Raw genomic sequence first — 12,085 nt, forward strand, 5'->3', positions numbered from 1 at the left:
TAGTTAGAGAAAAAAAAACAAAAAAGAGAAAAAAATATAATGTATAAAATTTAATGATTAAATTAAAAAAAAAATAAACGTATAGTGAGTAATTTGTAATTTAGTTTGAAATTTGTAACCGACGAGACTGGAAGAATGAGAAAGAGCGGGAGAAAGAACATGGGTAAGTTTTATTTCAGCTGTAAATAATCAAGATTCAAAGTCTTGATCTGGGATTCGATTTGCTCATTCTTATAATTGATTGCTGCAAAAAGTTAGAGATATAAAGGAAAACTAGGAGATAGTGGAAAAGCCCAAAGCAAACGAGAAACTCCCCCCCCCCCCCTGAAAGCAGTAAACGAGAAACTTGAGTTGGTATTAAGAGTCTTCCACAAGCCCTTCGATGGAGAACATTGGGTTTTCTTTGATGACCAGTGATCTTCTTGATAACATACTTTCAAGGCTACCTGCCAAGTCTTTCGCTTCCGCTGCCGCCGTCCGTAAAGACTGGAACTCCGCTTGCTCTCGCATTCTCTCCCGACCTAAGCTCTCCTCCGCCATCTCCTTCAACCCTGTGCCTCTTGTAACAATATCTCCACTTTTTCTTTTAATTCCCAATTCAAAAGCAAAGTAATTCTTTATATTCTTTTGCTGATTTTTGTTTGTAAACATTGGTGTAGGATGCTCTACAAGAGCTTTTTGAAAAGGTTATGTCGGAGCCAATTCGACCCCATTTTGTTATGGCGAGTGTTGGTCTTGGATCTGAATTCGATGACATTCTCCAATTCGTATGAAGTCTAAAAACATAATCTTTCTTTCTTTCTTTCTTAGCTACTTGCTTACTTTTTAGAAATTTTTAAATGTTTTGCTCCTTTGGCAGATGGTAAAAAAATTTGGATCAAGAACACCGATTATTGTAGTTTGTGCTAAAGGAATTCTTGGACGAGATGCACGTACTCAAGAATTTAGGGAGGTTTGTTCTTTCTTTTCTATTTTTAAGTACTTTCCTATTCTGTATCACTGTGATGCTTAAACTTTTATGTTTTTGTTTTTGAATTCTGGTTCATGAAATGGCAGGTTGTGTGGACTGAAAATACTGATGAGGAAATTACTGTAAATACGGGCACTGAATTGACTGTTGGATTCGTTCCGGGACTTAAGGTCGACGTGATCCCTCTTTTACGACGCTCTGAGGCAGAGGTGAAATTTTGTTCAGCTACTGAAACTCTAGAACAAGGAAATCCTAACAAAAAGTGGTGCTTAATTTCAATATATCAAAGGAAGACTAACATGGAAATCTTTACCTTTTTATCAGCCACCCAATTGTTCAATGCCAATGGTTTACAAGTTCGTGAGAGATATTAAGAATTTTACATCCCCTGTGTCCGGTTCCACATCACCGCAAGCAATTATATTGATAGGGGTAAGTTGCTAAATTAGGGTCTTCTAATTGGCGGCACTTTAACATGTGGCATTTTGATTTTGTAGGATATAGTGACTCGCCTGGAACCTGTCCTTAAGATATTAGGCAAGTTTTTCCATTTCCCTATTTGCTCTCTCTTTTTATTTTATTCAGAAGATTTGTGCATGTTTATTGTTGTTTTTGGTAATACTGTTTGTCTCAGATCGTACAATGTCTACGGAAACAATCATTGTGGGCGAGGAAAGATGTCAGTATGTGTATAGAAGTAATGCTACAAGCAATGTCGAACAGTCGACTGACGCTGTTGCTCTTGTTTTCGCAAGAGATAGAAGCAACAAAGCCCATGGTAACTATTCCTATGATTTTGTATTTATTATTTTTTCTCAAATTTTATGAAACTTAGTAACTGTTTTAATCACTGCTCATGCATATGTTTCGCTTTGCAAGTGTAATAGGATAATATAGTGTGTTCTCATTCATCTCATTTATGTGCATCATTGTTTGGTAACATAGGTTGATGCATGTAAAATTGTCAGGTATAGGGAATATTGAATTTCATTTTGCAGCGTCAAATGGTTCCACAGCAATCGGACCAAAGTTTAAGGTTGTATACAGAACAGAGAAAGAGGATTACTATGTTACTGAGCTTGCTGCCAGAAGAGAAGGAGAGCAGGAGATTCTTGGTGCTCAACAGAAGCTAGAAGTTACCGATGACTATAAGGTATGCCCACGCGCCTATAAGGTATCCCACATTGTTAACAAACAAAATTTAACGCTCTATTTATGTCTATTAAACTAACCCAATTAATCTTTTTGATTCATGGAGTCATGATTTATCAAATTACATTTTTTGTTCTTATAATTTTAATTTTAAAATTTTTTAAAAATACATTTTTGAAAGTATTGTCAAATCAGGATAAACGCTTTTTTTAGAAAATGCCTTTGCGACGTACGCGTAGGACGAGTATTGTAAAACGTATTTTATCCGAATAGATGACATTTTGATAAATAATGACAAATGAATGTTATATTAGTAAATAATAATTCTTGGTAAAATTGCCGTGAAAATAAGTTGAATAATTTTCTTCTAAGTTTCTGTATTGGACATGTTACGTAGTTATAATGTTGAAATTATTTTTTAATGTTTGATTAAATTGTCGTTTTAATCTTATTCTTTTTAAAATTATTTTAATTTTTAATGTTTCATTTTGAGACAGAAGTCCTCGTTTGGATGGAAATTGTAGTTAACAAATGGATGTTTTGAAAATATGAATTTTTTTACTGGTCAAAAATATTCTAAATGTTAGATTTTTTATCTTAAAATAAAATATTACGAGTCAAAATATTAAAAATAGAGATCAAAATGATAATTTTGATAAATATTGAAGGTTAATTTTCACAATGTCTTTTTGTAAAATACCCAAAATAGAATTATAAGTTGAACGAACTTCTTTGATCCCTATAAATTACAAAATTATCGGAAATGGTTTTATCTCCAAAACTTTTACGATTATAAGCCGAACGAACTTCATTTAAAGCTTTCATGGTCTCCAAAATAGTAGAACCTTGCTTTTTTTATAGTAGAACCTTGCTTTTTTTTATTGAGTGGATTTCGTGGAAACACAATCATATGCGAAAAAAATGGATGCAACGTGAATATTTTAATATTGATTTTGTCACAAAATATTATCGGTGATGAACGGTGATTGTCTACCGACGACTGTTAAAAACGTAAATAGACATAAATAGAGCAGGAGATTTAGAGGTGGATTACTTTGGTAAATATTTTTTCAAAGACATCATTTCAACAATTTCCCCTTGCAGATAGAAAATAACTTCTTCCCTCTTAGTTTTCACATTGCGGTTACAAGACCACAGAACTATTCAGTTGGCTCAAATAGGCGTAGGCAGACAACCTTGCAATTCCATGAAGTTGAAGAGAAAGACTTTGAATCATTTTTCCCATTCTTTTTTTGGTTTAAAAGAAAATATATGGCATGGATTAATGTGTAGGACTGGATCAAGAGAATTTTACTATTATTCTGTTTTCCTGCTTTCGGCCGACCTTAGTGATCCACGAGAACTATTTTTGATACCAATGGTAAAATTTTAGTGGAATGATTGTTTTATTGTCTAAATGAATGAATTATTTGTTTTTCAACAGTGAAGAATTGCAGGAGTATCTTCAGGTCGGTGGTGTAGGAATAAAAAATGGTGACTCTTTCCAATTTTACGTTCCAGATCCGAGGATTGCATCATCCTCAAGAGAAGATGGCTCCTCTGCCCTTAGAGCGTTGAAGTTGGAATGGGATTCAACGGTTGCTAATGTCTGTGGTAAAATGGAACCTTTCGGAGGTTTTGTCTTTGGTAACATGAGCCGCGTGAGACCATTTTTTGGTCAACATAACATTGAGAGCTCCCCATTATTGGATAACTTTCCTGGGATACCCGTGGCCGGAATATTTGGCAATGGCGATATTGGACGTGGCAACATCAGCTTAAATGCAAATGAACGGGATCCCTATAGCACTGTTTATGTGCTGATGTCGTATACTCCTCGACAACCTTAGATTTTACCCATTGCTTGGGTTATAGTGAGCATTTACAATTTACATTTGTAGCAAAAGAAGAAAAATAAAATTAAAACCAACCTTGGAGAAAGTTGTATTTTGTAAAATTTGATATTTTCACGTTCACAGAAATCAATGGTCTTTTCTTTCAGGCTTTCTCGATCAAAATTTAGGAGTATTCAATCCTTAAAGGTTTGAGCTTATTATATATATTAATCTATATTATTATATAATTGTAACATATATTAATCATACATTATAATTAAACAAAACACAAAATTGTATGATGTAACTAATTAAACTAATTTAACATTGTTTTTTAATTGTACGATGGAAAAAGTGTTTTTGGTGCATTAGTGAGCACAAACGACCTCATAAAAAATTAGTAATGACTATATCTGTATCAAAAGGTTATCTTTAAAATATATGCTTCTTTGACTTTTAACTGAAAGTACCTTAATCAAGTTGATTTTAGAGAACACTCGAGCATCTTTAAGTTGGTCAAACAAGTTGTCAACCCTAAGAAGCGAATACATATTCTCCATAGTTAACTTATTCAATTGTTGATAGTTAATACCCTGCCTTATCGACCTTTTTTCTTAATGTATAACATTAGTGCTCTTCACGATAATATGTCGGGGTAAACAAAGTCACGATTAGGGACGGGCACGGGTCGGGTTTCGGTCAACCCGACTTGACCAGAAAATTGTACATCCTCCACTCGATTTGAACCGATAAGTTTGAAACGGTTGATGAGGAATGATGATGGTGATGTGCTTGAGAACTAAATTGATAAAATTTATAAATATGAAGTGTTAAATTTATTTGATAATTCCATATTAGGACATAATTGATGAAATATATAAAATTTGATAGCTAAATGTGTTAATATACCATGACATGTTATCATTTCCATATATAATATAATGTTATATGATCAAAACTGAAACAACGATAATATATTGATGAAAATGAAAGATTTTTGTAGTTTGGTGATCAAAACAAAAACCACACTAATAATTAAATGACCAAATAGATAATTTACGCCTGTCCTAAAACTTAAATATAAAACTTTCTAATATATAATTTATTTTTTAAATGCTTGATTTTATTATGCTAATTTAAATATGGTGCGGCCAAGAAAGCTAAAGCTGTTGTAAATGCGATTTTCCCGATAAATTTTTTTTCCCTGTTAGACACCGTTTAGACTATATTTCTCGATTTAACGTCCTTTGTAATAAGGCATGCCCCCTGCAGCGTGCTTTACGCTGATCTGACACCACGTGGGGTAAGACGCGCCTCCTGCAGCGCGCCTTATGCTGACTAAAGCGCGGCCCCATTCTCAGAAAGGAGTCAGAAAGGCGCGGTGGATACTAGCCGAAAATGAAAGCTGGAAGCAATGGGTTCCAGGCAATGCCATTATCATTAATCTAATCTCATACTGGGGTGTGACAGTCTTTTTCTGGGACCTGCTTGAAGATTTTTAAGTCAACTTCTAGAAATCCTTTTTTTTACCAAACATGAATCCTTTGTTGTAGTCTTCCTTTTAAAATATTTTTCCATGCATAAACAAAAGGTCAAAGAATTAATTGAATTATAACAATAAAGCGACACAAAATATAAAAAGAGAAAGATATGTTGTGTACAATAACAATAAAGAGACACATGGAATATAACAATAGAAATTGTAATCCACAACCATTATGTATTTAAGTAGACTTATATAAAATTATAATTACACACTTGATTAATTGGTTATTTAATTATATTATAATTAAAATTATATACTTAATTATTTCGAATATGATTTCCTAATTTCCAACTTGAGAACTTTGCGTTATGGAAAACATGTTTATTCACTTTTACTGTTTTATATGTTTATTCACTTTTACTGTTTTATATGTTTATTCACTTTTACTGTTTTATATGTTTATTCACTTTTATTGAAAACTTTGTATTCCAGAATACATGGAATCATTAAATTATTAATATATATAATTAAATATAATCTAATTTAATGATTATAATTTAATCTGGCATGTTTTTTACTTCATCTAGAGAACTTTGCATTCTGAAAAACAAAAAATTATTAATAAATATAATAACTATAGTCATTAAATGTTTGATTATAATCATTAAATTAGATCATAAATTATGATTATTTCATATTTATTTGTTTGATTAATGTGTATTGAGTAATGTGTATTCTCACTTTATATATATATATATATATGTATATTCTTTTCCTTCATACTAAACGGCATGTTTTTTCCATGGTTATCAAAATCGGACCGGACCGGTTGAACCGTGAATCAGTTGCCTGTCCGGCCCGGTTAACTTCAAAAACCATTTTTGCAACGAACCGGTTGAAAACCGATAGAACCGGATGATAACCGGTAAAATCGGTGTGAATCGGCTGAAAACCGGCAAAACCAGTGCAAAACGCCGGTTCTGTTTTTTTCTTTTTTAAAAAATTAAACCAAATGACGTCGTTTTTTAAACGAGCCGAGTCGAACTCGAGTATTGCTGAGCTCGACTCGAACTCGAAAACTTTAAAAATAAGCTCAACTCGACTCAAAAACTCGCGAGCTAAAAATTATCAAGCTCAACTCAAACTCGAAATATAATATTGAAACTCGAACTCAAAAAGGATCGAATTCAAAAAAAATTTAGAAGCTCGATTGAAGCTTGAAACTCGAGCTCGATTGAAGCGAAAGAATAGTTCACTCTGTGTTCACCAAAAGGCTCCATGATTTTGAATGCCAAATTACCTCTATTATTTATAGAAGTAAGTTGAGATGTTCTTCTATGTTTCTTAGCCATGTGAGATTGTTTTGTTCTCCTATTTTTACTCTTTAGACTTTTGGGATGCTCTTCTATGTTTTGTTAGCAATGTGAGATTGTTTTGTTCTCCTATTTTTTTTCTTCTATGCAATTTAGACGTTTTTCTGTTGTGTTGTATTTATTAATATTGCTTTGAATACTATGTAAAATTTTAAAAAAATATTATTTTATATAATCCGGTTCAACCCGGTTGAATCACGATTGAACCAATGAACTAATACCTTCACTGGTTTAAGATCTGATCCGGTTTTAGAAACACTGATTTTTTTCCCTTCAACTTGATAAAGCATGGATCTAGATAAAGGGTACGAGTCGGAACGATTATTCGGGTAACTCTATATATATATTAAAATAATAACCTAAATTCATTTTAGCCATTTGTTTTTTTTCTTCTGCAACCTTTTCACTCTCTCAAGTCTCAAAATCCTTTGAGATATTCGGCCGTGGCTGTATGATCAGCCATTCATCGGCATCATTTGCGGTTGTCAAATATCGTCGTTGACGGCCAAAAAACTCAATCACTAACATATTCTTTGTTTTTTTGTGCTAAAATCAAATCCAACATTAGTTTATCATTAAAAAAACATTGATTGCATATATATATATATATATATAACTTTAAAAATCATGAGTGTTACCGTCAAAATCTCCTAGATTTGTCGTCCGATCAAGATGGTCTCCGGCTATCTTTGCCCACTCACCGTCTCGGAGTTTCTCACCGTACAAATTCGTGGTCAGAGGTGTTCATCGGAAAAATCTCAGAAAAAAAGGTTAATCCTTTCACTTCTTTTTCCCTTTTATTAGTGTTAATATCTCTGTTTGTGTTTCTTCTTCAGATTTTTAGTCTACAAAGTCAAAATATTTGAATTTGGGGATGTTTTAGTTCTTCCCAGATTTAAGTTGCTGGGTGGGACCCATTTAGAAAATAAAATCTATTTATGTTTGGGTGGATTTTTGGGGGGTGGGGCAGAGGCTTAACTTGGTTTAGGATGTATTTTTTTATTTAACCCGGTTTAGGGGTTGGATTTGAGTCTAGCTATTTACGTTTAAATTTTATCAGGGCCTGGTGAATTAGTTTTGGGCCTGAACAAAAATAGTTTGTAATGAATGTTTGGTGGACACAAATAAATCATAGTAATGACGAATCCAGAAAAATTTTATAGACTAGGCCAATATAAACATAATAAATTTTATCTAAAATAATTTATATGCTAGTATTTTAAAATTTTAAAATATAATAACAATTATATAAATATTTGGACTAAACACAAAAAATATTAAATAGATTAATATAATTTTTTAACATAATTTATACATGTTTTTTATTTAGGGTAAACTAATTATTTGGTCACCCGTATATTACTTAATTTATGTTCTTGTAACCCCCAGACCGATGCAGGTAACCCGATCCGATCCGGGAAGTCACATTAGGGCCACCGGAGCGACCCACTGTAAAAATAGCGGAAAATTTAAAACTTTTATTAAACATGTAACTTATAAAATCATTTATCAGTATTCGAAAATAAAACAGGTTTCCAGACTTGTATAGAAAACAAAATACAATTACATACCCCCTAATCACATGTACCATACTCTGCAAGCAACGCCAGAATAACTCCCTTGCTGATGTCGATAGTTGCACTGGTAAAATTCTTTTAACCTGCAATATTGAGTAATAGAGTGAGCTTCGGAAAGCTCAGTAATACAGAACTACCAGATGATGCTGAAAAACGTGCAGATGCAGATAAACATATATTTTCTTATTGGTTCCGAACATCCATAGATTTTTATGCTGAACGAAGATCCTACTGATATTTCAGTCAGTAACGAACAATGAGTTTTTCGGTTCAGATGGAAATATTTCGGTTGTCTAGGTTCAGGAGATCAGAATAGGTTTTCTAGTGTGTTCCCGTAAAACCAGTAAAAAGATACATATCTTTTAAAACATATATATATATATATATATATATATATATATATATATATATATATACCTCCATCCCATCACAACAGAATGTGTAGGTTCCCCAGAACCATACACCCAACCCAACACAACTTGTAAGGCCCTGAGCACAAAGCCGAGGAACCTGCGAAAATACTTCCTTCAACAATACCCCCAATTAAAACACGTTCCGTCCATAAACAGAGATATCAAAAATCAAAACAGAATTCAGAACAGATATCAGAACAGAATCCAGATCAGAAATCAGAACAAAATTCAAGTCATGTATCAGAACAGAATTCAAGTCGAAAATCAAATAAAATATTTATATGATTAGGGAACACACCAGAGTTTACAGATATTATTCAGAGGTACTGGATAATCTTATCAAGCAGAGAAACACAGATCTTCAGTATGTCAATAGAATGTCGGAATTCAGAATCACTATTGGAAGAGTTCAATAACTGACGTAATCATCAATTATTCAGAATGTGATTTGAGCTGATAAGGAAGAAATGAAAGTTCAGGACATTTACAATCTATGTCGATTGATCGGATTATCGAACAACTCTTAGATGAATATCTCCCAGAATTAATATTTGTCGGCTGGTCAATTCATTGTCCTTACAGGGTATTTACACTTTAATACCTCAAATTCTAGTCCATATATTATCTTCGAAATCATCGCTGAATAAATCTTCCAATGTCTTTATTTCATGTTCACGCTTCCACTATATCATGAAATGCTGACGTGCTTGATTTGTAGTTCATGATCCATAAGAACATTACACCATGTATGTTAATTAACGTTTCCAAACTCATCCAAATCACTTACTTAATCCTTAGTCATTGAGGTTACCTAGTTCATTAAGCAGTCATGTCAATTCCAGTTACTTCAGGATTTTCCAGAGTAATTCACACGTTCCTGAATTTCAGATACATGTTATACTTCCATTCCATTCAAATTGGTCTATGTGGTTGATTTATCCAATGAACATACATTTCTTAGTATCGAATGCGATCTAGAGTTGAGCTGAGCTGAATACTTCCAAATTATCATCGAGCCAACTTGAGAAGACGAACACGCATTCCAGTAATATCTATGCCATTCAGTTATTGACATGGCTTTAGGGTTAATCTACTCACTTAAATCGCGTTCCATTACTTTTAAAGGTAGTCCAATACCTATTCTTATTTGGATTCCTTAATTAATCCAATACATTTACTTAGTTTAGGCCATAAGGTTATTTTAGTCATTTTGATGTTCAGTTTTATTCCATTCATTTCAGAGCTCAAGGATATCCAATCATTCCTGAGCTTGGTGATATTCTTGGGTCATTTCCATTACATGGGTATTTTGGTCATTTTACAGATTCAATGTATTTCAATCTTTTCCTTCCGTCCGATCTTACTATTAAATTCAATCTTATCATTTATTTCAGTCATTTCGAACAATTCTGACAACAGAACACCCCCGATAAATTGTTCTTCATGTATTTACTCATAACTCTGATATTTTCGGGTCAAGTGCCTTCTCAGATTTTACAAACGGAATAGCAGAAATTTTCTGCATTTAGACAATATCTTAACAATCAAATCTGTACTTAATCGAGTTAAGTACGAATCCTCAAAATACTTTCTCATTCAGGGTCAACTCAGACTATTTTACCTCTCAAGGGCATTTTCGTAAGCAAAACTAACATTTCTTATGCCATCAGTAATTTTACCGGATCAATATGTCTTTTCAGAGTTATTAACCAACTTCCAGGGACAATTCTTGTCATCTTACAACATAAGGGTAATTTCATAATTTTACCCAACCAGAGTATTCTCCGAATTTCTCATCCAAGTACCTTTAATATTTAACATTTGTTGATATAAAGTATAAATTACAAATCCAATGCCGATTTCTTTATCACTAATCACAAAATTTGTAATTTAATTCTAACAATTCCTCAATCTCTTATATTAATCATTCGATCCGTATTCATTTACCGAATTTCTACCACATTCATATCGAGTGTAATTCTTCATTAATTACACATATGAGACCATACATTTCCATTCATGCATTTACCAATACCAACATGTTCTATAAAGCATAAAGAGGTAGTAAAGTATTACCTCGATTCCCGTGCAATACTGATCGACCATAAAAATTCCATTCAAACGCCTTTGATCTTCAATTCAACTTCCAATAATTCCTCAGATACATATCAACAGAAATTACATAAAAAACGGAGCTTAATTATGAAAAACGGATCGAATCGGATGATAAATCAGTCAAAAATAGCTTACCGGATTCGAATTTGGCGAAACCAACTTCGGATTCGGATTCAGGACGTCGAAAGCATAAAATATGACTTTTTAAAAATTTGGAATTTTCGGTCAAAATCAAAGTCAACGGGTTTGACTGGAAATTTCGAGGTCTTCGGGTTCGAATTTCGAAAAACGAACAGAGGAATCAGGTTTGGAACGTCGAAAACTATCAAGATAGGTATACTCGGTCGAAGTCAAAGGTCGTTTAATGCCCGGTCAAAGCTGGTCAAAGTTTTGGTCAACTATAGTCAACGCCGGTCAATGGTCAACTGTCCACAGTCGACCATTTTACACAAATATCATCTAACAGAAATTAATTACCAAATTAGCCACATTCTGCAAATATTTACCAAACTAACACCCGAATTTTATACAAATAGCACCCAAACAGAATTTAATTCCCAGAACAGCACCAAAATTGAATTAATTACCAGAATAGCACAAAAAACCAAATTATTTACCAAAATAGCACCAAAATCGAATTATTTACCAAAATATCATCAGTTTCGAATTATTTCCGTGCGACGGTTTCCGGGGTCCTAAAAATCACGGAAAAATTTCTAAAAATTATTTTAAGCGGTTTCGAGATACTTACAAAGCTCGGTTCAAATTTTTGAACGGCGGAGAGCTCGATTCTGAAACGTCGGAAACTTTGACTTTCACACCCCTCCACTCGCCGACGACGACGGAAAAACGGAAAACACCGGCGGACTCGAAACGATGCAAGGAACACGATGGTGTGGGAGGTGTCGTAAACGGATCATCGGATAGTCGTGAATCAACGAAAAAACAATTGAAATTGAGTTATTACCGACGATACTTCCGACTTAGATTAACGACGAACGGCGATGATTCACGACGAAAGGCTTGAAGGGTTTTGTTCCTCGCTCGACAACGAACACGATGGTGGTTTCGGCTCGTCGATCTGAGGTCGGACGGCGAGTAAATCGGAGTTCAAAGAGGGGTTGATGAAGGGGAAAATCTGGAAAATTTTCTAGTAAACATACG

General features: G+C 33.5%; 1 protein-coding gene across 1 annotated transcript; it reads left to right on the plus strand.

Annotated features, from left to right (window-relative positions):
• The first annotated feature begins 382 nt into the window (after positions 1-382).
• LOC120124739 (F-box/LRR-repeat protein At5g63520-like) lies at positions 383-3,972 on the plus strand. The gene is made up of 10 exons (XM_039143334.1): positions 383-562; positions 660-767; positions 860-952; positions 1,057-1,173; positions 1,295-1,402; positions 1,468-1,507; positions 1,605-1,748; positions 1,939-2,123; positions 3,227-3,378; positions 3,567-3,972. The coding sequence occupies exons 1-10, from the start codon at positions 383-385 to the stop codon at positions 3,970-3,972; spliced, it is 1,533 nt and encodes a 510-aa protein (XP_038999265.1).
• Positions 3,973-12,085: the final 8,113 nt, after the last annotated feature.

This window comes from Hibiscus syriacus, unplaced genomic scaffold (genome assembly GCF_006381635.1).
Source record: "Hibiscus syriacus cultivar Baekdansim isolate YM2019G1 unplaced genomic scaffold, ASM638163v2 tig00110429_pilon, whole genome shotgun sequence".
In the NCBI taxonomy this organism is placed as follows: Eukaryota; Viridiplantae; Streptophyta; class Magnoliopsida; order Malvales; family Malvaceae; genus Hibiscus; species Hibiscus syriacus.

Bases quoted from the DNA above. Each gene is read 5' to 3' on its own strand.
- LOC120124739 (XM_039143334.1), top strand. From the start codon at position 383: ATGGAGAACATTGGGTTTTCTTTGATGACCAGTGATCTTCTTGATAAC. The intron at 1,403-1,467 runs GTAAGTTGCTAA...TTGATTTTGTAG, and splicing joins AAGCAATTATATTGATAGGG to GATATAGTGACTCGCCTGGA. The intron at 2,124-3,226 runs GTATGCCCACGC...TTCCCCTTGCAG, and splicing joins AAGTTACCGATGACTATAAG to ATAGAAAATAACTTCTTCCC.